Source organism: Phyllostomus discolor, chromosome 6 (genome assembly GCF_004126475.2).
Source record: "Phyllostomus discolor isolate MPI-MPIP mPhyDis1 chromosome 6, mPhyDis1.pri.v3, whole genome shotgun sequence".
In the NCBI taxonomy this organism is placed as follows: Eukaryota; Metazoa; Chordata; class Mammalia; order Chiroptera; family Phyllostomidae; genus Phyllostomus; species Phyllostomus discolor.
The window spans coordinates 62,867,970-62,895,344 of NC_040908.2; the positions used below are offsets into that span (position 1 = coordinate 62,867,970).

General features: G+C 41.7%; 1 protein-coding gene across 2 annotated transcripts in view; it reads left to right on the plus strand.

Annotated features, from left to right (window-relative positions):
* Nucleotides 1-707: 707 nt before the first annotated feature.
* SMYD1 (SET and MYND domain containing 1) overlaps nt 708-27,375 on the plus strand; it is a 42,168-nt gene continuing 15,500 nt past the window's right edge. For both annotated transcript variants that reach the window (XM_028517200.2, XM_028517201.2), the window contains exons 1-4: nt 708-922; nt 18,550-18,726; nt 23,542-23,755; nt 26,445-26,575. In XM_028517200.2, the coding sequence (XP_028373001.1) occupies nt 786-922; nt 18,550-18,726; nt 23,542-23,755; nt 26,445-26,575 (659 nt within the window). In that variant the 5' untranslated portion in view covers nt 708-785. The remainder of the gene's footprint in view (nt 923-18,549; nt 18,727-23,541; nt 23,756-26,444; nt 26,576-27,375) is intronic.

Below are 27,375 nucleotides of genomic sequence, written 5' to 3' on the forward strand. Positions count from 1 at the left end.
ATAGCAAGATGAAATAAGGGTTTTTATTTTCAAGACTTGCCTCCCCTCAGATAGCCTGCACCCAGCACACCTGCATTATCAGGGAATTCCCAGACTTCTATGCCCTGCAGGGTGTACTGTGGGAACCCCAGTGATAGTGGAGAAGAGGGATGCCCTTGGAGCCTGAATAGCACTGTTAGGTGAATGCCAGAGGGGTGGCTCGATGTCTGCCATCCACCTTTGCTTTCTGAAAATAGTCTACTGTGGGGGAGGGAACCGGAGGATAAGGGGCCACCTCACTTGAGGAAGTGTAAGTCTGACAGATGAGGGACCCAGAGCAGCAGGCATCACCTCTCTTCCTGGACCATTTCAGCTGTCTACTTTGGATTGACAGAGGCATCTGGATGCTAAAAATACCTTACTGAACAAGTGCTCCCTATTCCACACTAAAGCTGAGCATGACTGCCATCTAGACTGAACCTTTTCCTTGCAAAGGAATGTTTTAAGTTTGCATACTCAGTCCCAGAGCCACGCCATCCCATGGTCATTCTCGTCTCTGTCAGCTTTGCTGGCTGATGAATGGGACTCTTCCCACATCACTGTCCTCTTGTGTGCCCCATCCCTGCCTCCAGGAAAAGTGGCAGAGGGGGAGGTGAGGGCCCAGTGACCAGAGGGGGTGGGGAAGGGGAGGTGGCTTATCCATTATAGGCTTGCTCTTTGGGATGCTGAAAGTGCTAAAATAGCAGCAACGACAAGAGCCTTGGCTTGGCTTTGAATATCTGCGGTGCTGCCTGAAAGATTGTGAGATGACAATAGGGAAAATGGAGAATGTGGAGGTCTTCACTTCTGAAGGCAAAGGCAGGGGTCTGAAGGCCACTAAGGAGTTCTGGGCCGCAGATGTCATCTTTGCTGAGAGGGCTTATTCTGCAGTGGTTTTTGACAGGTATGAATGTGGGGAGTTGCCCTTATTTTTTCCATTTGGTTTGGCTGGTGCCAAACTCCAAACACTCTGCTCTTAAAAATCATCAGGAAAGGGATAAAAATCATGGGATCGTTTTGAAGAAAAAGCTATTTCCACCACCTGTTTTCTGACATAACTTTTTCTGCAAAGGACTCATTCATTGCCATGTGTGATTTGGTCTGGGCCCTAAGAGGGTTGTGAAAGTGAGCAGTGGCTTTGCGGCACTTTCTCACAGCACCAGTGAACTTGGTTGAGGGGTGTGCTGGGTGTGCTGAGGGTGGAGGGAAAGGAGTAGGAAAGTGGGTGTGGTGCTGTAGGAAATGCTTTCTACCGAAGGGCCCTACTCGATGAGAACTTTGGAAAGGAATTGAAAACACAAAAGTAACACTGGAAGGCATTACCTTTGAAAAATTAGAATATCACTAACAAGCTGGAATCCCTTTTTACCTTTTTCACCCTTTCCCAGTCCCCTCTGTGTTCCCTAGAGTTAATCCTGTTATCATTTTAAAGTGTTACCTTTTAGAATGTTCTTGTACTATTATATACATATATCTGCACTTATCAAAATGTATAGCTATAGTTTGTTGATTAATTTAATTAATTTTTACATCCTCACCCAATAAATATGTTTATTGATTTTAAGAGTAAGGTGGAGAGAGAGAGAGAGAGAGAGAGAGAGAAAGGAGAGAGAGAGAGAGAGGAGAGAGAGGGAGAGAGAGAGAGGGAGAGAGAGAGCAGACATGGATGTGAGAGAGAAGCATTGATCGGTTGTCTTTTGTGTGCTCCCTGACTGGGATTGAATTTGCAACCTAGGTATGCACCCTGACCAGGGATTGACTGCAAACCTTTGGTGTACGGGATGATGCTTCACTCAAGTGAGCTACCCAGCCAGGGCTATTATTATTATTACTTTTATTTTTATAGAAATGGTATAATTCTTCAGATGTCATTCTAAAGCTCGCTTTTTCACTAAACATGTTTTTGATATTTATTCTTATTGGAGCTATAAGATATAGATGCTTCTTTTAAAACTCAAAGATCTATTTCTTTTATCCACATGTTGATATGTCTACATTGACCCATATGCTATCTGGCTCACCAATTTTAACTGCTGTAGAAATTCCACCCTATAAACCATATCCATTCCCCTACTGAAAGACATTTGTGGTTTCCAATTACTCATAAAAACTAACCTTTTTATAATTAAAATCCTTGACTGTCTGCTTGTACACATGTGATGATTCTCAGGATGTATGACTAGAAGAGGAATCGCTGTGCCATTGGGTGTGCTGTTTTCAGGTTGGATAGACCCTTTAAAGCGCTCTATTAAATTTACACTCCCATTTCCCCACCACCTGTCTATACTTGACTACCATACTTTTGAGAGTCTCATGCTCTACTGACTGAGCTAGCCAGGTGACACCTCGCTTTTAAAGTTCTACTAAATCTTTATTAAAAAAAAAAAAAACTACACTGTAATTAAACATGACAAAATTCTCTGAGTCCAAAGTTGACTTTGGCCCTCACTTTTATGTGGTTTGAGTCATGATGGTGTCTGATAATCTGGGCTTTGTGGTGGGCTCACTGCACTGATCATCTGAGAATGGGCACTGCTTTAAGAGATAATTTGTTTATGAAGAAATTCTCCTTTCTTCCCGCCTACCAAGACCTTCAGGGAAAAGGCAGTGAATGGGGCATGTGGCTCATTACCATTAGAAGAATGTGAGGGGGCTTGGGTGACAGTAACAGCTCTTCAGAGAAAGCTTGTCCTACTTCACTTATTTGTGTGTGTGTTGGGGTGAAGGTCAGTGCAATTAAGGAGTGAGTTGGATTCAGAATTAAGATATAAAAATCTAGAAACACAAAAACTCTGATCTTGGTGTTGCCATTTTGCCTTGTGTAGAACACCTTCATTGGTGTCTCCAGTTTCCCAAAGGAAATATAACCAATCAGTTTCCTTTTCAAGAATCTTTGGAGTTGAGTAAAATAAAACTTAGGAAGAAAACAGATACCTTTACATGAAGGTAACTACTCTCAACATTGTTGTCAGCTTGTTTTAAAACAGAGGTTTCATTTGTTTGTACTTCATAGCTGGAATCTTACTTCACAAAATATTATTTTTTCACATAATAATTTAATTATAATTTGTATTACTATACACTCTTCATAAGTATAGCATTTAATGGCTGTATACTATCCTACCATTCCATTATGACTGGACATTTATGTTGTTTACATGTTTTTGTTACTATAAATAACTTATTCATTTGAAGTAATAACTACAAAAACAACCTTAGTGTACATTACAGATAAACTGCTACATAAAATATTATTATTATGAGAGTAATAAAAATTAGAATGATTGGGGTAAATGATCTTTAAAATGATTTTAAAAATCTGTCCATCCCATCCTCCCTCTCATTTTAGGCTCCAGGTGAGGCTCTGCCCCTGTAGATGAGAAACCTGACTGAGGAGGCAGAACTGAGTCACCCACAAAAGTCGTTCTATAAAAGAGCATGCTCTAATCCACGTGTTAACCTAAAAATAAAAGGCCAAAGTGAGAGGCAACAAGCATTTATTTGAGATAAAAAAAAAGAAGAAAAGAATACTATTTAGGACACACTGATTCATGCGAAGGCCCAAACAGTGTTCTAATTAGGGGACAAAGCAATGACAAAGGGAAGGGTACAGTTACATCAATAGAAGGAGGTAATTTCTATTGGTGCAGCTAAGCTAACATAGTGACACTAATTCTAAAGAATGTTTTTAATTTTCACTTTGGTAGTTTTGTCTGCTGTTTTGTCATCTTTGCAAACAGTTCTTTGGGATATGTCATTGCTATAGGCCCAGTGCAAATGTTATTTCACCCCGTCTCCAAAGGTTTGAGGCTTAAGGCGTGCAAGGCAGTTTCTCTGGGAAGGCAGCTCTGACTCTATTTCATAGTGGCTCTATTTATATCATTTTTTACACATGTTATTGGGGGCCAGGCTGATTTAGTTCATCTTATGTGAAATGGAATGAGAAGATAAATGGTTTTAGTCTAAAGAGTTGAAGGACTTCAGCAAGGAGATTAAATCTTTATCTTTTCTTTTCTTGGTCTTGGAAGGACTCTTCCAGCCTTCTGAAGTAGAACCTCCATCTTTCCAAAACTGTAAAATCAATTAGGAGGTTCAGTCAGTTGACCCACAGACAAAGACCCAGGGGGCATAATTTTCACAATATGAATAAAATCGTACCACCACCATCACCATTATCGTCATTCTCTTCAAACAGTACCCACAACCAATAGATACATGGCCGAACTGGAATAGATTCACTGACCAGGTGAAGGAATTTGCAGCATGTTTTCCAGTAACATCAGAGAACTGCCCCTAATAGCCATCTACAAACAATGACTGTCATTTTTAAGAAAGGGTTCTCCTCCATTTTTTTTTTTTTAATTGACAAAAGGGCGAATGAGAACTAGGCATTTTAAGCATAAGTTACAGTGTTATATTTCAGGTGAAAATGGGGTGGGATTGTGGGGGGAAATGCTAGTCAGAGTTCAAACCATTTAAGAATTACATAGACCCTGGAGCCCTGGCTAGTGTGGCTCAGTGGATTGAGTGCCAGCCCACAAACCAAAATGTCGCTGGTTCAATTCCCAGTCATGGCACATACCTGGGTTGTGGGCCAGGTCCCCAGTTGGGGGCTTGTGAGAGGTAACGATGTGTCTCTCACACATCAATGTTTCTCTCCCTCTCTTTCTCCCTTCCTTCCCCTTTCTTTAAAAATAAATAAATAAAATCTAAAAAAAAAAAGAATTAGGAAGACCCTGGGTATGCTTACCTTTAAATGAATCAGCTCATGGTAAGTCAAAATGTAGTTTCCACTTATTGCTTCTGAAAGGATTTTTATAGCTTTGTTTTTAACATTTTTAATTTCCATTTTTCATTTTTTGCTTTTGTCTTAAACTTTTTTTGGAACCATTGAAAGGTATCAGTCCTAAACTTTTTCCCTGGGCTACCTACAAGCTTTTAGTACCTTGACACTGAGCCTCTATTGTCTAGTGACTAGAATGAGTCTGTCAACACTCTCTGGAGATAGTAACGTCTATTTCCAAGGTTGTGCACTTCCTCATGACAACTGGCAAAAAATGACGTATGCAGAGAGTCAGACAATAAAGTGGAACTGGGTCACATGACTCTTAAGATTTCTTCCAGCCTGAGATGCTATATGTTGCATGATCTCTTCTGTGTGCAAAGGATTTCAGTGCGGCAAAGAGGAATGCTAGGCTAAAATAGGAATGGAGCTTGTTCTGATTATTACTTGATTTTAGCATTAAATATAAGAAATGGCATGGGAATGGTGCTTGTGAGCTGTTCTAGAGGCCAACAAAACTATTTGATTATTATTTTTAACAGTCCCAGATGCCTTAAATTTTCAGGGTATCTAGCCTATATGTTCCTAGTCTGGGTCCATGGATCCTTAGCTACAGAACCATCTATAACTGGAAGATCAAAATTTTATGTAGATATGCATGCATGCTTTTTATTTTTGTGGAAAAAGTCCATAGGTTTCACTATGTTCATTTTTTATTTTATTTTATCCTCACCTGAGGCATTTTTTTTTCCATTGCTTTCACAGAGAGAGGAAGGGGAAGGGGGAGGGGGGAACATTGATGTGAGAGAGAAACATCAACTGGTTGCCTTCTCATATTAGCACAGACCAGGGATCAAACCTGCCACCTGGGTATATGCTCTGACTGGGAATCAAACCCACCACCATTTGATCCATGGGATGACATTCCAACCAACTGAGGCACACCAGCCAGGGCACTTTCATCACTTTCAAAACCATTTTCAACCCAGAAGAAGGTTGGGACCCGTTGAATGTATTCAATCTTACAGATGGGGAAACTGAGGCTTAGGGAGGTGAAGGGTCTTCCCCAGGTCACATGGGGTGAGTCATAAGGCAGAACTGAGCCTTCTGGGATCTTGTCCAGGCATCATCTCTCACTACTCGTCCCCCACAAGTGGACCCAGAGCTGCCTACTTATATTTCTTTTGTTCTTAATCAGTCCAATTAATATTTAATCTTCATAAAAGAAAGGGCACCTCTCCATCAATTTCAGAGGAATCAAAATCTGGTTCTGGGGACTGAGAATGGTTAGCTCCAGAAACTCATAGGTAAAAAACAGGAATATACATGTGATTACATAGCAAAAAATGTACTTATAGTAACAAACCAATGTATTGTTTTCCTGCTGCTGCTGCTTCAAAAATTGCCACAAATTTGAGTGACTTAAACAACAAATTTTATTACCTTAGACTTTTGGTCAGAGAGCTAAAATGGGTCCACAAGGCTAGGTTTCCTTGACTTTCCTAGCTTCTACAGGCTGCCTACTGTGATATTGTGATTTATATTATATATACACATATACATATACATATATATGTGTATATATAATCATGTGTTGCATGAAGTTGGGGGGTTTAGGAGGATAGACTTATGGGCCTAAGACCCTAATCTGTGGGAATTGGTGCCATCTCCAGGTAGATGGCAAAAGAACTGAGTTGAACTGTAAAATGCCCAGCTGGTGTCAGAGAATTGTTTGGATGATGTAAGAGACCACTCCCACACACATTGGAATTGGGTGCAGAACTGGACCTGCATTCCTGGGTTCTGTCTTCAAAGTCAGCTGGCTTCTCCCCCTCTGAGCTTCTGCCTTCTTCTTATAAGGACCCTTGTGATTACATTAGGCCCTTCCAATGATTCAAGATTATCTCCTCATCTCAAGGATCTTAATCTTAATCACATCTTTCACATCTTCAAAGTTCCTTTTGCTACATAAGGTAAACATATCACAGTTTCTGGGGATTAGGACCCAGACATTTTGGGAAGGGCTATTTAGTCTGCTACAGCCAATAATGTTGATTTGCTGTTAATCTAATTCATCACAGGAGATGTTACCCCAAAAAAAGCAAAGAAGGAGCAAGAACACTGAATTTTTAAAACAGTTCTTTAGATAAAAATTAACCAGCTGCCGAATGATGCTGTTTAAGGAGTTGAAAATGCCCAGAAGATTATACAAATGTGTACATTTGTGGAGAAAAACAAAGATGAGAACATGAAAAAAAGGAGAGTACTTTAAAAGAAAGTACTGTTAGCAGGCTTTTGCTGAAAATCAAACAGTTATGAGCTTCATCAGGGCCAGTGACGACAGCTGAGCTTTCAGCCAGCATAGTTCTATGTGGGCCTGTGGGGACAGTGGGATTAGTCATGGCATATGCACAAACACTCATGTGACCTTTAATCTGGGAACAGCTGGTGGATGGGTGGTAGGGACAAATGATGCTGTAAATGGAAGTAATTTAATAAAGGATTAGAGAAATTCCTGAACAGTTAGTTCAGACAATGAATGAATAACTGTTAAAGTATTCAGGTTATAGCATTAAATGTTTGTGCCTAATAGCGAGGATAGCCACAGTAGATTTAGAACTATGCCCTTAATTTGGCACTTGTAGCTGTGAAGGTAAGACATGTTGATATGTCACATGACCTGTTATGAGCCATATTGCTAAATTTTACTAAATAATCCTGAAATGCAGAAGTTTGGGAATAATTTCTTTTGAACATAGATTAGATCAAATGTCAGCTTGTCCCCATAACATTGTCATCCTCACTCAGTTGCATCTGAAGATGTGTTTAAGCATAAGAATTGAGGTTTAGTTGCAGCTAGAGTGTGGGAAATGCATACAGGTTTGAGTGCATTGTATGAACCTAGTCATGAGTCGTGGCAGAGAAAATCTTAAGAATTGCTATTGTAATAAAAGAGAGTTTTAAAAAAGATTTTATTTATTTATTTTAGACAGAGAGGAAGGGAGGGAGAAAGAGAGGGAGAGAAACATCAATGTGTTTGCCTCTCGTGTGTCCCCTACTGGGGACCTGACCTGGACTAAAACCCAGGTGTGTGCCCTGACTGGAAATTGAACTGGTGACCCTTACATTCTCAGGCTGGTGCTCAGTTCACTGAGCCACACAAGCCAGGGCAAGGAGTTTAAAAATAAATAGGCAAACTTTTTGGAACTAGAACAAATAACACTAAATTTATATAGAGCCACAAAAGATCCTGAATAATCAAAACAATCTTGAGGAAAAAACTCCAAAATTGGAAATATCATGCTTCCTGATTTCAAACTATACTACAAGGCATAATGATCAAAAACAAGCCAAGAATATACAATGGTGAAATGATAGAGTTTTCAGTAAATTGAAAAAACTGGTCAGATACATGTGAAAAAATAAAACTAGACCACTTTTTTTTTTAAAGGAATGGGGAGCTCAGTTTTCTTGAGTTCTTTCTTTTTTTTTTAAATATTTATTTATTTTTAGAGAGAGAAGGAAGGGAGGGAGAGAGAGAGAGAGAAACATCAATGTGCGGTTGCTGGGGGTTATGGCCTGCAACCCAGGAATGTACCCTGGCTGGGAATCGAACCTGGGACACTTTGGTTCCCAGCCCGCGCTCAATCCACTGAGCTATGCCAGCCAGGGCTAGACCACTTTCTTATACCATATACAAGAATAAACTGAAAATGAATTAAAGACTTAAGTGTAAGACCTGAAAACATAAAACTTCTGAAAGAAAACATAAGCAGCAAACTCTTTAACATTGCTCTTAGTAATATTTTTTTGAATATTTCTCCTTGGTCAAGGGAAACAAAAGCGAAAATGAACAAATGGGACTACATCAAACTAAAAAGCTTCTGTACAACAAAGGAAACCATTAACAAAACAAAAAGATAATTTACTGAATGAAAGAAGATATTCACCAATGATACATCTAATAAGGGGTTAATATTCAAAATATATAATGAATTTATACAACTTAACACCCCAAAATGAACAATTCAATTAAAAAATGGACAAAGGACTTGAACAGAAATACAGATGGCCAATAGACATATGAAAAGATGCTCCACATCACAAATCATCAAAGAAACTCAAATTAAAACCACAATTTGATATTACCACATACCTCTCAGAATGGCTATCAACAAGAAATCAGCCAACAACAAATGCTGGTAAGGATATGAAGAAAAGGGAACCCTAGTGCACTGTTGGTGGGATTATAAATTGGTGCAGCCACCATGGAAAACAGTATGGGGTTCCTCACAAAATTAAAAGTAGAACTATTACATGACCCAGCAGTTTCACTTCTGGGTATTTATCTGAAGAAATCCAAAGCACTAATTGTAAAAGACACATGTACCCCTATGTTTTTATAGCATTATTTACAATAGTCAAGATATGGAAGTAACCTAGGTGTTCAGTGATGGATGAATGGATAAAGATGATGTAGTACACACATACAATGGAATATTACTCAGTAATAAGAAAGAATGAATCTTGCTATTTGTGACAACTTGGCTGGGCCTAAAGGGCATTATGCTAAGTGAAATAAGTCAGGCAGAGAAAGACAAATACCATAAGATTTCACTTACATGTGGAATCTAAAAAAAAAAAACCCAAAACAAAATAAATCAACAAAAACCAGAAACAAACTCATGGATAGAGAACATTTCAATGGCTGCCAGATGGTAGGAAGATTGTGGGGATGGGCGAAAAAGGGGAGGGGATTTAGAAATACAAATTTCCAGTTATAAAAAAGTCATGGGGATGGAAATTACAGCATGGAGAATATAGTTACTATTGTAATAACTATGTATGCTGTCAGAATGTAGTCAATAATATTGTAATAATTGCATATGCTGTCAGATGGGCACTAGACTTACCAGGGTGATCACTTCATAAGTTATATTAATGTCTAATAACTATGCTGCATACCCAAACCCACATAATATTGTATATAAATTATAATTGAAAAATTAAAAAAATGTTTTAAAAGTGGTATATATGTATATATATGTATATATATATATAATGGACTATATTACTCATTCATAAAAAAAATGAAATCTTACCATTTGTGACATGGGTGGACCTGAAGTGTATAATGCTCAGTGGAATAAGTCATACACAGAAAGACATACTATATGATTTCACTTGTGTGGAATCTAAAAACCAAAATAAATCAATGTACAAAACAGAAACAAACTCATAGATACAGAGAACAAACTGCTGGTTGGTTGCCAGATGGAAGTGAGTCCGGGGGGCTGGATGGCAAAGGTGAAGGGATCAAACTGGCAGTTACAAAATAGCCACAGGGATATGATGCACAACATAGGGAATAGAGGCAATAATCTTGTAATAACTATGTGTGATGTCAGGTGGTACTGGTTTTATCCAGAGGATCACCTTGTAAATTAAATAAATGTCTAACAACTGTGTCGTGCACCTGAAACCATAATGTTGATTTTCAACTGCAATAAAAACTTAATTATTTTATTTTTTTTAAATAGAAAGAAAACATTTGCCAACCTTTGTTCCAGACATACTTTTTACTGGGTCTGTAGTGTTTCTTTAAGTGGCTATAGCCATCTCTACATTGATGTAAGGGAACAGTACCACCAAACTTATTGTGCTAAAATATAATAGTACAAATAAGAAGCCATCAATGCCCCTCAAGGGTTTACATGAGCCATTTAAAAATGATATTAGGTAGATGCCTTGGGAAAAAGAAACCAACCCTGACTGTATTTCTTCTCTCAGCAAAAGCCTTCAATGGCTTCCATTTGCCCGCAGAATAAGGATGTGCTTCTGAGAGTTGCATTCCAGGTTCCCCGTTGTCTAGTCATCTTTCTAACATTATTCTTCAATATGGTGCATCCTGTGATCTCGTCAAATAGCTACTCTTGTCTCCTATACATGCCTGCTCTCCCCCACATGGAAGCCTTTGACTAATTCCAGGGGTTCTCCAAGGAAAGACGACATTCTCTGGGCACAAACTCAGTCCAGCTTCAGAGGAGCAGAACAATGTCTCTTCCCCTCCTGGGTGATTTCCTTCCCAGATTCCTCGCCTCTTCCTTTTCAGTGGGAGTCAGGTCTTCTTGCCTGATCCATGCACTCCTGGACAGCACGCCTCACCTTGCTTACCTGTGTTTAAGTTCCAGCCTAGCCTGGAGACTGCTCAAAAGCAAGGTTTCTGTCTTGTTTATCTTTAAGGCCCTCTTAAAGATAAGAGGGCCTTAACAAGCTAGATGCACCACATAATAGGTACCCAGTACTTGTGAAAGGAAGGAAGAGTGGAAGGGAAAAAAAAAGAAAGGAGAGAAGGAATTTAAAATATTGTAAAGTTCTCTGGGTACTTGAGGGATGGGGTGTTCTTTAAGACATGCCTCCTAGCCCTGACCAGGTGGCTCAGTTGGTTGGAGTGTCATCCTATACACCAAAAGGTTGTGGGTTTGACTCCTGTTTAGTGCATATATTTATGTTGTGGGTTCCATCCCTGGTAGGGGTGCATATAGAAGGCAACAGAGCAATGATTCTCTCACATTGATGTTTCTCTCTTTCTTTCCCTCCTTTCCTCTCTCTTTAAAATTAATACATATATCTTCAGGTGAGGTTTAAAAAATTTAGGGAAAAAGTAAATTCCCCCTTGAATTTCCAGGGAAGCTCTCCTGGCTGGCTGAGAGCTTTTAAGCAGCCCAGAAAGCCAGAACTGTTGGTCCGGTTCTGTCTGGTTGGAGGTCTTGTCCAAACTGCAGGTACCTTCTCTTTGTGTTTATCTGTCCAGTAATCGGTTATTTCCATATGAGGAGCTGAGCGCTGGCTGCCCTCCATCCCTCTTGACTCTGACATTTGACATAACCCAGTGCCTGCAGAGCAGAGTGGGGACCCATTGGCTGGGGCAAGGCACACTCAGGGCTACAGGCAAACCAGGTGGGCTTGGTGGTTTCCTTTGCCCTCTGTGCTGGGAGCAGTGTCAGGCCTTGGAAAGCCCTATGAGAATAACATCCCTGTGAGGATACTGATCACTACTCTAAAGGGTTGTTGTGAAAGTTTAACCAAAAAATTGCCAGAAACATCTTTGCAAAGTGTTGTGTAGATGGGACTTTTGTGGGGACTGGCAAAATGAGAGTAGGAGGAGAGAGACTTGCTGGAGGTCAGCTAGCTAAGCTGTCTGGGTGAAGCACTCTTTCTCCTGGAATCCAAAAAGTGGGTTTAGCACTTCATGTCTTTTGGATTTTCCTTCTCATGTGGGAAATAAAGAAAGGGTTATGTTTCTGGTGAAGAAGCACCCTTTTTCCCCTGTGGGGATTCTCTTCCAGCCTAGAGGTATGTTTTCCTCTCTGATGGCTGCCTGCGAAACAGTGGAGGCTGGAGGAGAGCAGAAGCTCAGTAGTCACGTGGCCCTGCATCCCCGTGTGACAGATGGATGGGTGGACCAGGCTGACACTTACTGAGCACTCACCCTGTGCCAGGCTCTGAGCTATTTTACTTATTGTCTCATTTAATTTCAAGAGTGGTGGGAGTGTGTGTGTGTGTGTGTGTGTGTATTTTTTCTCCTCACCTGAGGTGGAGCGAGAAGGGAGAGAGGATTTAGAGAGAGAAGAAGGGAGGGAGAGTTGGAGCAAAACACTGATGTGAGTGAGAAACATTGATTGGTTGCCTTTGTGTGACACACCCTCACCAAGGACTAAACCCACAACCTAGGCATGAGCTCTGATCAGGAGTCAAACCATGACCCTTCCGTTTGTGGGATGAACAACCAACTGAGCCACACCGGCTGGGGCAAGAGTGGTAGGATTTTAAAACTCTTTGTGATTTTCTTCTTGCTTGAATTTTAAAAACAGTAAGTATGTTTCATGAAAAAGTAGTAGCCATTATCAAGATCTAGATGTTGCAATTCCCATTTTCACATAAGGAAACCAAGGCTCAGAGAGGTTAGAGTACTTGCTTGAGGTCACACAGCAAGTAGATACTGGAATCAGGAATTGAACCCAGCTCTGACTGACGCCAGGTCTGACTTTCCCTAATACCCATCCTACCACCAATGGAAGGGGATGGAGACCAGAAGGACACTTTTTTTTTAAGCTTCCCACTCCTGCCTACCTGATACTTACCTGCATACCCAACCAGAAGGAGTAGGATTTCAGCTTTCTCTCTTCTCTGTATTCTTGCTACTCGAATCTGTAGCATCAGCATCACCTGGAGCTTATTAGAAAGGCAGAATCTCAGGCCCTCCCCCAGACCTATGAATTAGAACGTGGTTGTTAACAAGACCTCTGGTGGTGTGATGCCCACTAAAGTCTGACTGAGAAGCCGGGCTCTGCATCAAACCTTCTTGTCAGTTAAGCCTTAATAGCAGGTGAGGTAATGGAGAGAAAGGTCAGCCTCATTCTAAGGAGATCTAAATTAGGAGATTACTCACAATGCTTGCTGGGTTTCACCAACATCTAAAACTTGACTCTAGGCCCTAGAAAAATTGTGGAACAGAATCTACAACAGGTGGGTGAGCCTGTAGACAATGGTTTGGCAGTTAACACTTGGAACCCACTAGAGTTCACCATGAGAAAAAGAATCATTCCAAATTGAGCACATTTTCTTTCTTTGAAAAGTAATTAAAAGTTTATTATAGCAAAGTGATTGTAAAGAATCTCATGAGCAAATAGGAAGGTGAGTTATTATTGAACTGGTAAGTAGTTATCTACATGATTGTAACATCTGCCACCAAGTCTGGGGTGACCTTTAGATTGCATCACTTCAGGGCTTGTCTCCAGCCTCAAATGGGTTATTAGTGACTTTGAAGACATGAGGAGCATTCCACTGGAATTTCTTATGGACATAATTGTAGTTCATGGCAGATAGATTATTATAATCAGGCCCTCTTAGAAGTGATTCAAGTCAGTTCATGGGGGCCTGGAGGCAAGTGCCAGGGCAGGTATACTCTCTCCCTTTGTGCCAGGCTAAGAAAATTTGTCCTGATGAGACCCACAAGCAGTGTCAATGAATGAGAGGGCAGTGCCAGAGGCCCATCCCCAGCAGGCAATAAGGGGGCACTGTATGCACAGAATTTAAAAACAATAACAGGCATGCTCTTCCAGGAGCATGCCCACACCTTTCCTTTCCCCCTCCTCTTCTCCCACAGGCACTCATCTCCTAAACTCTGAGGGGCCTCACGAGACTTGCAACCAGGGGAGCAATGGGAGCAGCAGCTTGTCCCAGGCTGACCCCCTGATCCTGTCTCCACAGCCCCCTTGACTTTCCAGTGGGCTGACTGCAGTCTCACCTTGACTCACTTTTTCCCATAAGGTTTCTAGAGAGTCAAAGCAGCCCTTCCTAGGCTCTCTCCTGTTGCTTCTTCCATCCGAACTAAGCCCTTGTTTCACTGTCCCCTGCTTTAATAAACATCCTCTCAAAATCGCCTGGACTCATGCTGTGGAATCTTTTCTGCATGAAGTCAAGAACCCACACACTTACAGGCTGGCCTGAGGCAGACCTGCTATAGGCCAGTAACAACCTTAACATACACACACACACAACTGGTAAAAGTCAATCTTTTTTTTTTTTTATCACCGTGCACAAGCAATTCTACACAATGTCAGGGATAAAATACTCTTCCTTGGAAAAAAAATCTATATTAGTCTAGGTTCTAACTGATTGCTGTTGAGTAAACTTCAAATTAGCACATTTAAAAATTACTTATCCTTGAATAAACATTGTATTCTGCCTGGAAGTTAATTGGGAAGACTCTCAGTTGGAGACTCAGCCCCTACCGCCGGTGCGCTTGGCTGCACGTGTTTGCTGTGTGGTAAGTTTTGTAAGGTTCAGGGTTGTGCGAGCTTTTGCCCACCACAATAAGGTCTCCAGTCCCTGAGACACCACATATCCCTGCAGTTTAAGTGGGTTAGAAGTAGGCAGTGATTGTAAAACATAAAGAAGCAGAAATTCTGTTATTCTAGGTGACCATTTGGAGTTTTTATTAGCATTTAAAATTTTAAAAAGTGCAATAGTGTAAGAACTGTGAAGTGCAATACATTTACACATCAACTATGTATGTGAATATGAACATATGTGTATGAATAAAAATATAAAATACTCTAATATTCTAAGAATATCATGATGGGTATAAATTATGACAGTGGCCCCAGGGTATGGTTGTTCTCTGATGGGTGTCCCTGTGGCAGATAGGCATGGAATTTTGAGTGACAAATTATAAGTGACAGCCAGCATGATTGTGCTTGCTTCTGACTCTTCCTCTACAGCCATTTCCTGGGTGTCCTTCCTCCCTGTCCTGCCTTCATCTGTATTCCTGGCCTGGGTACCGATACCCTAGAGGCGGACATCTGCTCCTCTTTTCCCTTCCCAGCCTAAGACATGCTCTCTGTTTTACAGGTGACTCAAAGCTTAGCACAGAAATATAATGATGACACAATAAAAATTCAAAATGACCTGGACAGTTTGGAATGCTATACTGAGAGCAGACAGATAGGGGTGAAGGTGAAGATTCCACTTCAGGTTAAAAAATTCAGAGTCATGAGAAAATATTGGGGCATGATGGATACGTTAACTTGACTGTGAGACGGTTTCACGGGTATATGTGTATGTTAAATCGCACATTTTAAATGTGTGCAATTTATGTATGTCAATTATATCTCAATAAAGCTGTTTTTAAGCCCTGGCTGGCATAGCTCAGTGGATTGAGCGCGGGCTGGGAACCAAAGTGTCCCAGGTTCAATTCCCAGTCAGGGTACATTCCTGGGTTGCAGGCCTGAACCCCCAGCAACCGCACATTGATGTTTCTCTCTCTCTCTCTCTCTTTCTCCCTCCCTTCCCTCTCTAAAAATAAATAAATAAATCTTTTTTTAAAAAGCTGTTTTAAAAATATAATGACAAATGGACCAACAGAGGGGAGCCCTGACTTGGCTGCAGCACCTTTGAGAAAACTTGGGAGGTTCCAGTGACTATGTTTGTAATCTGACCTTAAATAAATGTGAAGTTTTTGCTAAAGAATCTAATGGAATCACCATGTCCAGATTCAAGAAGTGTGAACAGCACCACACCTGGATACTACACTCTGTTCTGGGCACCATAATTTAAAGTGTTGTGACCCTTAAGTGACCAGGAGATAAGATTTGGAGCCTCTTTCAGATCCAGATTACCTGGGTTCTTCAGCACCTCCATCCCTGCTGACCAACTTCACGTTCCTTCCAGAGAACGTAATCCTGACTTGAGACGAATGTGAGAAATTCATAGCTCCCCTCCTCCAGAGGTTTGGAGCTTCCACAAAATGGTCAGGGTCCTGTGTAAGTTCCCTGTACTCTCTTCTCATCCTTCTCAAGCAGGGTACCCTCTGTGTGGCATAGTGATGATGGACTGTGGATTCTTGCAACTCACTAGGTATACCAGTGTAATCCTACCCTTCTTCTCTCATTAGGAAAGCTTGAGGAATGCAAGGTAGTGAGTAAGATATTATCATGGAAATAACCTTCAATCTGCTCTAACCTGTAAAAAGTACTAACCTTGCATGCCCTTGAATATTCTATGATCATTAACCAATTACCAGCAATGCACATCACAGCAGATGGGGAAATGGCAGTGTGTTGAGTTGACCATCCAGAGGCTGAAAACTGTCTGAACTCCAGGAAGCCCTGAATCTATCTTAGAGCAGTAGCCCATGCAGTGCCCTTAGCTTGGCTCTGTTGCTGTCTCTCCATCTCTTGATGCTATGTTGGAAACAGTGGGTCTAGCCTTTGGGCTGGTCCTTGAGCCAGATACCTTAGCATTGGCTGCTGGATCTTGCTTGATTGCCCTGTTATGCTCATTTTCTTTTGGCTATAGGAATGTGCCGTGGACACACTGGAGAATGGCAGAACAGCGAGATTTTCAGAAACTTGTATAAGGAACTGTTGGAGGAGCTGAGAGTGTTGCACTTGGAGAGGGGAAATGAAGGGGAAACGTGGCAGTAGTCTTCAAGTTCTTGAAGGGCTGACATGACCAGGCCTGTTCCATTAGACAAGGATCCAGAGAGCCAAATTACATTATAGGAGTATGTTTTTCTGGAAGGCAAACTCAAGCTTAACATGAGGAGGAAGGTGGCAGTAATTGGGACCGGCCAACAATGAACTGATTGTTCTTGGAAGCAGCAAACTCTTTTTCACTATGGGAATTAGAAAATGCGTGGTCAGGGATGGACATGAGGGGTTTCTGTACTTGTATATTCTGTTAAAGATTCTTCCTTCAGGCTCTAGGATTCCATATTTCTAAAAGCCCTTGTTTTCTTAAACTTCTGAGATTCCTGTTTAGACTGTTAAGTACAACCTGAGTGTGTATACCCACTTTCTCTCAGGGAGCTCAACACTTCCCTGCGTATTGCCAAACTTCTTTTCATCATTTCTCTGCTTCAGTGGCCAGGATTTCTCCTTCCCACATTGCAGGAGTATGCAGTTGGGCCCTAGACATATTGTGATCACACCAGGTTTCACTCAGTCTGGGTGTTAGGTTATGTCTTGAGATAAGGTTACTTCATGCTAGCCCATGACCTTGTCTATTCTAATCATGGCTTTAACATGGGGAGGCACAGGACTCTAATGGGAACACTGGGAAGCCAGAAGCAGGGGGTAAGGGGCTGAATCCTCCTATGTCTCTCTCACCCACAGAATGGACATATATTGTTCTTTATCACTTCTACTAACTCTGAGCCAGGAGATACATCAAATAACATCAGTGACATCAGTAACCTTGTAATTGTTCTGTTTTTAAATAAAATCCTTACCCGAGGATATGTTTTTATTGATTTTAGAGAGAGAGGAAGAGAGAGAGAAGAAGGGAGAGAGAGAAAGAGAGAGAGAGAAACACTGATGTGAGAAAGAAACATTGATCAGTTTCCTCTTGAACACACACCTACCAGGGATCAAACCTATACATAACATAAGTGTATGCCCTGACCAGGGATTGAATCCACAACATTTTGGTGTATGGGATGATGCTCCAACCAACTGAACCACTTGGCCATGGCTAACCTTGTGATTCTTAATGTTGCAAAACACAGAACTAAGACATGTCATAATGCGTACATCTCATTTTGTGTAAAATACATTGTTTCATGTTGCATCATATTGTGGATAGTTATGATATTTTATTCTTTGGGAGAAAGGACAGTACATTTCCACAATGATAATAATACATCACACAGAATCTACCCCCCACCCACACCGCCACCATGCCATGGTGCCAATAACCTGTGACTTTTGGCAACGGGACCATGAGGAATTTCCACTCATACTCCCTTGGCCCAGAAGTCTTCCTGGGGTTCCTTAAGTATCTTCTCCAATGTGTTCCAGGAACACCTTGTGCCTCCCTTATTATAGTGCTGCTCATGCTGCATGGTGATTGCCAGTTCAACTCTTCCTTTGGGAACTTATGATAATCCAGTGCCTATAGGTCATAAACCTATACTTGCTGAATTAACTTGAAAGGCTTATATGCAGGGGCTCAATAGTGTTCCCATTTGGTTCACTTTAAAATATCTGCTAAAATAATAGTTACAGCTAAAAAGGACCTTTGGAAGCCCAAGCCTCTCATTTTGAAAAGTAGGAGTTTGAACCCTAGAAAGACAAGGATTGACCACTGAGCCAGTACCAAACCCCGAGTCTTTCAAAGGCCAATGTGGTTCCTTTCCACGGTGCACCTCCAAACTTAATCATGTTTTCTTTCTCTATTTCCAGCCTCGTTAACTTTGTGTGCCACACCTGCTTCAAGAGGCAGGAGAAGCTCCACCACTGTGGGCAGTGCAAGTTTGCCCGTTACTGTGACCGCACCTGCCAGAAGGATGCTTGGCTGAACCACAAAAATGAGTGTTTGGCCATTAAGAGACATGGGAAGGTACCCAATGAAAACATCAGGTCAGAGCTGGGCCCTGGGGTAATGTTTGGGATTCCCAAATGTCAGAGGGGGCTGGTGGCAGTGACAGCATTCCCAGGCCCAAGGAATCTGGGCTAAGTGCAAGTCAGGACAGAGCCTCAAAGAGACTAAATATGGTCACTTCTGTGAACTCCCTTTAGGTCTGGGGGACCATCTAAGAGGGAGAATAGGTTAGCAGCTCCAAACTGTAGACACTGGCTGGAGCTGGGTGTAGACTCATTCTGTATGGCTTCCTAATATTCAATTTTAAAAAATTGATCTGCCAATGTTCAAAAATTGAAAAATTTCACATTAAAAAAAAAGAGGTTTTCTGGCCTCTCTTGAAAAAACAAAATCTGTAGATTTGGCAAAAAGAGTTAGAACTTAATGGCATCTGCCCCCTTCACAAAATACTGAGCTTTTTAGGTAACCACAGGCCCACTAGTTACGGTGGTTGTACACGCAGCCCTCTGTGCCCACTCCACCTGAGAGGCACTTGTATTTGCAACAATTAGTGGCCTCCCCTGGTGACCATCACCAGAAATCTCAGGGCTAACTAACATCGGAAAGCCCCAGTTCAAGAGCTCCCAAGTCCTGGAGCTCAACTGTGGCATGGCCTGATGCAAGGCTGTAGGTAGGTGCTTATGAAGCTGATGGTGGAGAGCAGAGGAGATGGTGAAGGTGAAGTTGGGATTTTTACCATGTGTGTAGGATGTGAAGTTAAAGTGCAGACTGGAATCATTATGTGCCGGTCATTTTTAGGAAACTGCAAAATGAAATGGCTCCATTAGCCTCTCTGACCCCCTTAATTCCATCTGTTGAAATCCTACTCCTTTTTTTCTTTTTTTTGTTATTTCACATACAGTTGTATGCATGTATGTATTTATTTTTCTGCTTTATTGAGTTATAATCAATATAAAATTGTAAGATATTTTAAAGTATGTCTTATTGATTATGTTATTATAGTTGTCTCAGTTTTTTCTTCCCTTTATTGTCCACCACCCTGCACCCTCCCTCCCACCAGCATTCTCCACCCCCTTAGTTCATGTCCATGGGTTGTACATATAAGTTCTTTGGCTTCTCCATTTCCTATACTATTCTTAACCTCCCCCTGTCTATTTTGTACCTACCATTTGTGCTTCTTATGCCCTGCACCTTCTCCCCCTCCCCACTGATAACCTTCCATGTGACCTCCATTTCTATGATTCTGTTCCTGTTCTAGTTGTTTGCTTAGTTTGTTTTTATTTTTGTTTATTTGGTTTTTTAGGTTTGGTTGTTGATAGTTGTGAATTTGTTGTCATTTTACTGTTCATAGTTTTGATCTTCTTTTTCTTAGATAAGTCCCTTTCACATTTCATATAATAAGGGTTTGGTGATGATGAACTCCTTTAACTTGACCTTATCTGAGAAACACTTTATCTGCCTTTCTATTCTAAATGATAGCTTTGCTGGATAGAGTAATCTAGGATATAGGTCCTTGCCTGTCATGACTTGGAATACTTTTTCCCAGCCCCTTCTTGTCTTCAAGGTTTTGTTTTGTTTTGTTTTGTTTTGAGAAATCAGCTGATAGTCTTATGGAAATTCCTTTGTGGGTAACTGTCTCCTTTTCTTTTGCTGCTTTTAATATTCTCTCCTTGTCTTTAATCTTGGGTAATGTAACTATGATGTGCCTTGATGTGTGCTTCCTTGGGTCCAACTTCTTTGGGACTCTGAGCTCTCTGGACTTTTGAAAGTCTATTTCCTTTGCCAGATTGAGGAAGTTCTCCTTCATTATTTTTTCCAATAAGTTTTCAATTTCTTTCTCTTCCTCTTCTTCTTCTGGCACCCCAATTATTCAGATGCTGGAACATTTAAACTTGTCCCAGAGGTTCCTAAGCCTCTCCTCATTTTTTGAATTCCTGTTACTTTGTTCTGTTCTGGTTGAATATTTATTTCTTCCTTTTGCTCCAAATCATTGATCTCTGAGTCCCAGTTTCCTTCCCTTCACTATTGGTTCCCTATTTTTATTTATTTCATTTTGCAGAGCCTTCACTTTTTCCTCTATTTTGTGACCATTTCTGTGAGCATCGTGGTTACTGCTGTTTTGAAATCTGTGTCTGATAGGCAGGCTAGCTCTTCATCACTTAGTTCTTTTTTTGGAGTTTTGATCTGTTCTTCCCATTGGGCCATTTTTTTTTTTCTGGGAGCACCTGTTATGTTTCAAGGGGCAGAGCCTTAAGTATTCACCAGGGCAGGGCAACCCACTTCATTGCTGTGTTGTAGCACTGTATGTGGGGGAAGAGGTCAGAGAGGGAATAATGCTGCTTGCTTAGCTTTCTGCCAGCTTTCAGTCACTTCCCTGGCTACCCAGAAGCAAAGTGGGCCCTTCTGGTACTGATTCCTGGGTGGGTGGGCTTGTGTACAATTTAGGACTCTGTGGGTCTCTCCAAAGAACTCTTCTGTGAGGCTGGGAGTTTCTCCTGCCACCACAACCCCTACAGATGTTTTACAGCCAGAGGTTTTGAGGCTTTGTTTCCCTGCAGTTGATTTCTGGGTTGTTCAGTCTGTCTTGCTCCCTGGTTGTTCCTCCAAGTTTATCTGCATGCAAATATGGGACCCCCTGATCCTCCAGCTGCCACCTTGCCACATGTCCTCCTTGTACTGATTGCCCATCTCTGCCTCTCCTACCGGTATGGATGACTTTCTTCTTTAACTCCTTGGTTGTTAGACTTCCATACAGATCTAGCATTTCTGGTTGTTTTTTATTTTTGAATTTGTTGGGGTTTTTTTTTTTTTTGGTTGTGTGAGGAAGCAAAGCATATCTACCTATGTCTCCATCTTAGCCAGAACTAAATTGTAAGGTATTTAAAATGTGCATTGTAGTGATTCAATATATATGCACATTGTGAAAGGATTCCCCCATCTAGTTAACTAACACATCTATCATGTCACATATTTATCTTTTTGTGTGTATGAGAACACTTAATTTCTCTTTTAGCAAATTTCAATGATAAAATATTGTGTTATCAATATAGTCATCATGTTTTCCATTAGATTCTCAGAGCTTATTCATCTTATAACTGGAAGTTTGTACCCTTTTACTAACTTCTCCCTATTGTCCCCCACCACCCATCCCTGGCAAACACTTTTCCACTCTTTGCTTCTATAAGTTTGACTTAAAAAAATTTCCACAAATAAGTGAAACTATACACTATTTGTCTTTCTCTCTCTGGCTTGTTTCACTTAGCATAATGCCCTCAAGTTCCATCCATGTTGTTGCAAGTGGCAGGATTTCCTTCTTTTTCATGATTAAATATATAAAATGTCACATCTTTTTCCATTCATCTGCTGATGGCCATTAGGTTATTTCTGTGTCTTGGCTAATGTGAGTAATGCTGCAGTGAAATAGAGGTGCAGGTATCTCTTTAATATCTTAGTCTTTAAGGCCAGAAGCAAATGTTATCTCCTGTGATGAGGAGGTCACTCCCTCCAGCTGCACAGTCCCAGTTGGTAATTTCTTCTGATACTGGGTTGAAATGTGTCGCCCATTAGTCTCTACTCTCTGAGCTTTGCGACATTCTTCCTAATATTCAGAGGTAGCAGACACCCCAAACTGAGTCTTATTTTCCCCAGTTCTGTCTTGGCCTCCATGTGGGGGCATCTTGGCTCTTAGGCACCTGGGGTACCCAGCAGGGCAACTCTATAGAAATAACCCTGTGACCCAGATGAAAGAAAAAAAAGGGCCATGTTTTGTCAAGGGGGTTTCTCTTCAGAGGCAGGTTCTGCCCTAAGCCACCAGCCCTCCCTGGTAATTGGCTAGCCTGCAGTCAGTGAATGGCAGAGAGTTGCCAAAGTGTCCCTTGGTTACAGGCTTCATCTTGTGGGTATGGGCTGTTTAATAGTCAACAGGGGGGCCCTCTTTGCCCTCAGGATTAAATGTACCCCTTTGTCTCACATTCAGCCCTGTGCTCTCCTGAGCTCTCAGCTCCAGCCAGGCCTGATCCTTCCCTGCTTCCAGCTTATGCCATGCTTTAGGCTGCATCCAGGCCTTTGCTTATACTGCTTCCTCATCTAGATGCCTTCTTCACCTTCTCTTTATCTAATCATTAAGAATATAAGTAAGTTCACACATGATGTGGACATCTATTACCTCCCTTTGGCTTCCAAATACCTCTGGAGGTTAGCATGGCATGGAATAGTTATTATCCTCATTTTAATGGTCATTAGATAAGTTCAGGGAGGTCACACAGTAAAGAGTAGAAACAGACTTGAACTCAGGCCATTAGATTCTTCCAGTGCTCATCTCAGTCATACTACCAGGAGAGACCCAGGCTGCCATACCTCACAGTGTCACCAGGCCTTTTTTGTGATCTCCTAGACCCCATGTGGCCTGGCTTCTGTCCACCTCTTCACTTTCATTTACTTTTCACTCCTCACTCGTGTTTCAGCTTCCTTGGTCTTCTTGATATTTCTCCTTCTTATACTCGCTGCTCTTTCCCCATTGGTACAGAACTGGCTCCTGTTCATTCCACTTTCAGCTTGAGTGTGACTCCCCTATGCCACCTCCCCTGATTCCCTTGGCTCCTCTTCAACCTCCTGCCACTTTCTATCATGTCACCCTATTCTATTTTCTGCATAGCATTTAACCCTAGTTTAAATAATCTTTAATAAGTTTTTGTCTCCCCCACTATAACAAACTTCATGATAGAAAAAATTCTGTCTAGTTCGGAGCTGTATATTGGGCCCCATACTGTGCAATGCTTTATTTAGGGAGTCAGTAAGTGTTTGTTGAATGAATGAATACAGTGGGGTCTCCATAACCATGCCCCTCTCCACAGGCTGGCTGCACGTATCATGTGGCGGGTGGAGAGAGAGGGTACTGGGCTCACAGAGGGCTGCCTGGTCTCCGTGGATGACCTACAGAACCATGTGGAGAACTTCGGGGAAGAGGAGCAGAAGCAGCTGAGAGTGGACATGGACACTTTCTTGCAGTACTGGCTGCCCCAGAGCCAGCAGTTCAGCATGCAGTACATCTCGCACATCTTTGGCGTGGTATGATTTCTCATGAAGTGGGTGTGGGTGACAGCTGGGATTGTCCAGTGAAGAAGTATTCAGAAACTGCCAGGCCAGAGTGGGGAGGAGGGGCCAAGAGCTGCAGGGAGACAGAGCCCTGAAATGAACAACTGTCATCTAGTCCTCTGTCTTTCTTGTTTTGCTATGAGGTTACTCATTACTATGAGGTTATTCCTGACCTATCTGAATTTGGCACCCCAACACAAACATTCCATTATCTCTTTTTTAAAAAAATATTTATTTATTTTTAGAGAGAGGGAAGGGAAAGGGAAAGAGAGGGAGAGAAACATCAGTGTGAGAGAGATACATTGATTGGTTGTCTTTCATGTGCACCCCAAGTGGGGACCCGGCCCGCAAGCCAGGCATGTGCCCTGACTGGAATTGAACCTGTGACCTTTCCATTTGCAGGTTGGCACTCAATTCACTGAGTCACACAAGCCAGGGCATATTCCATTATCTCTGAATGGTAGATTTGGATGATATTTTACCTTCTTGTTGATTTGCATTTCCTCCTTTCCACACTGAAGACAAAGACCCACCATCCCTTCCTACCTAATTAGTTACTTTGGGGAAAAAATGTCCTTCCTTTTCCCAGATCTGATGGGCAGGATAATGGGGAGCCTAGAGTGGTGGGTATGGAAGCCAGAAACAGGAAAATAAGGGCCTTTCAGAGTGTGCTGTCTTGTAGCAACAAAGCCAGGCCTCTTGTAGTCATCAGAGTCCAGGCGGTAGAGATGGGGGTCCTGAGGATCAGCAGGCCTTGGGCAGTGGGGGTAGATGTGTTCTATGTGGCTTGCCCAGCACCTTCTCTGGTGTTGGTGAACTGAACAGGGGGGTTATTGTAATAACAACAACAGCATGATCACAACCAACATCTCTTATCATGTGCTTACCATGTGCCGGTGCTTCTGTAATAGAGTTTTCCAGAGAAACAGAACTATCTGTCTATCTATCTATCTATCTATCTATCTATCTATCTATCTATCTATCATCTATTTGTCCATCATCTGTCTATTGAGAGGAGAAGATTTATTTTAATGAATTAGCTCTTGAGATTGTGGAGGCTTATTAAATTCAAAATCTGCTGATAAGCTGGCAGGCAGGACCCCCCCCCCCCCCCCAAAAAAAAGAGTTGCAGTTTGAGTCCAAAGGCCAACTGCCCGCAGAATTCCTTCATGATCAGGGGAAGTCAGTCTGTGTTCTATTAAGTTTGTTAACTGATTGCATGAGGTCATCTACACTGTGCAGGGTAATTTGCTTTACTCAAAATCTACTGATTTAAATGCTAATCTATCCAAAAACACTTTCACAGAAACATAGAGAAAAATGTTTGACCAAATATGTGGGTACCACACATAAAATTGACTAGCACATCTTACCATGTATTATTTTATGCCATCTTTACAATATAAGGTACAGTTTGTGCTTTTAACATTCCTACGTTATAAACAGAAAGCCTAGGCCCAGAGGGGTTATAGGACTTCCACAGCGAGCTGGTGTCCATGCCAGGGCTAGCAGCAGTTTGCCTGGTGGCAGAGTTGCTAATCTTAGCTGTTAGGCTCCACAGGCTTGGGGTGAATGAGTGTTATAGACCATTCTGTGTATCCCCAGGTGGCATGGTGACTATAGCCACAGAATGGCATAATCACCAAAGTGTAGAATTGAAAGGATCATAGAAGTCATCTAGTCCAACCTACAGATGGGGAAACCTGGGCTCAGAGAAAAAAAGAAATTTAACTAAGGTAACACAGCTTGTTAGTGGTGTTGACAGGCCTAACTTCACCTCCTTGCTGAATGGCCCAGGAGACAGAAAGGAGGAAGTGACAGTCCTCCAATATCAGTAACAAATGGCCATGTGCTACACATATCAATATACATATATCAATGTATATTATAGTATGTATAGTATATATTTATTTATATTATTTATAGATAAAGCAGATATTTCTGTGTAGTTGTTAATGTATTTTAAGTTATACTAATTCTTACGCATTTTCATACCCTGATAGCAGATATTTGGAACCTGTTTCTATAAAGAACCACTTGTTTTTAAGGAAGAGGAAATAAAGGGAGTGCCATAAATAACCAACTTGATTTGCCTTGGATTCAGACATAAATGTCATACTCATCAGAGTTTAAAATTGTGAACTGGGAGTATAAATATTCAGCAGACACAAATAATAAGAAAAAGATGTCAATTTTATCTATGAGCAGCTATAGGAGTTGAGGGTGGGTAGACCAAGGAGGCAGGAGGTGGGGGAGACACACAGACTTGTGCACAGGCACCCCCACTAACGCAGAGTAGTCACGGAGAGAAACCAAACAGATGCTGGGGAAGGCTCATGTGACACCCTGACACAGGAAAGGGAGACACTTTCAGAACTAACATTTCCATCTTTGGCCTTTTTAGAAAATAGCTACCTCAAACTTTCAAGGTGGTGTTGTATTTTAGCAAATATGAGACCTGCCCGTGGCACTAATCTTGAGGGTCATTTGGAATCACACAGAGAAAAGGAGACTGTTTTATTTCCACATTCTCTAAGCATTTCCAGGATTAGATTTGGTTTTGAATATTTTATTATCTTTTAAAAACTTTCAGTAGCTAGGATGGTGTTCTGTCCCTAGTCTGTGTCTGTTAGCTGACTTGTTTATCTTTTCCTCTGGGTAGATTAACTGCAATGGCTTCACGCTCAGTGATCAGAGAGGCCTACAGGCAGTGGGCGTGGGCATCTTCCCCAACCTGGGTCTGGTGAACCACGACTGCTGGCCCAACTGCACCGTCATATTTAACAATGGCAAGTGAGTATGTCTTTCACTGGGGGTGTGTGATGGGGATGGGGAGGCCTTATGATGTTTTTTTCCACTTGGCTTAAGCCAAAGGTAAACTGTTGAACCTGAACTAGCATGGATTTCAAATGGGAAGAAAATAGGAATTTCCTTTAGAATAATTGTGGCTAAGAGAAAGGTAATGAGGGGGATAGCAAAGAATTCCACATGGGTAATTTCTGAGTCTTTTTGTGTTTATTGAGCTTGCCTAGATATGTCAGGTAAACCTCTAACTACTATTTTAAAACCTGATGCCTTGAATTACCTATCTAGAGGTCATTACAAAACATCACCAACAGAGAAGGCACTTGGTAGAAGCATATATTAGTCAAGGTCTCAGCAGATATCAGAAGGCATGCTCAGAGTCTACCTGAAGGGAATTTAATAAAAGGATAATTTATAGAAGTGTGGCTAGCATTTAAGCAACTAACAAGGAATGGTGAGGTGTCCAGGGTCTAGCAGCAGCATGAAACTGTTATTACCTCTAGACCTTGGAAGCAAAAGACGTACTGTTGTGGTTGGTAAGAGCCCCAGCCATTGGAGAGACCCCTTCTCTCCCCTCCCCCACCAGCTTGGCTGTGCCTGTAGAGAAAGCAGCCACTGCTGGAACCATGGGAAGCAGGGAGGGAGCCAGGAGACTAAGCACCCCAACTCTCTCTCCTCCTATTGGCCAACCTGAAGCTGAAGTAAGCGTGCAAAGCAAACAGGGTGATGAGGTCCTCAGAGGTCAGTCATCAACTGCCCCCCACCCCTGACTCCACCCTGAAGAAGGC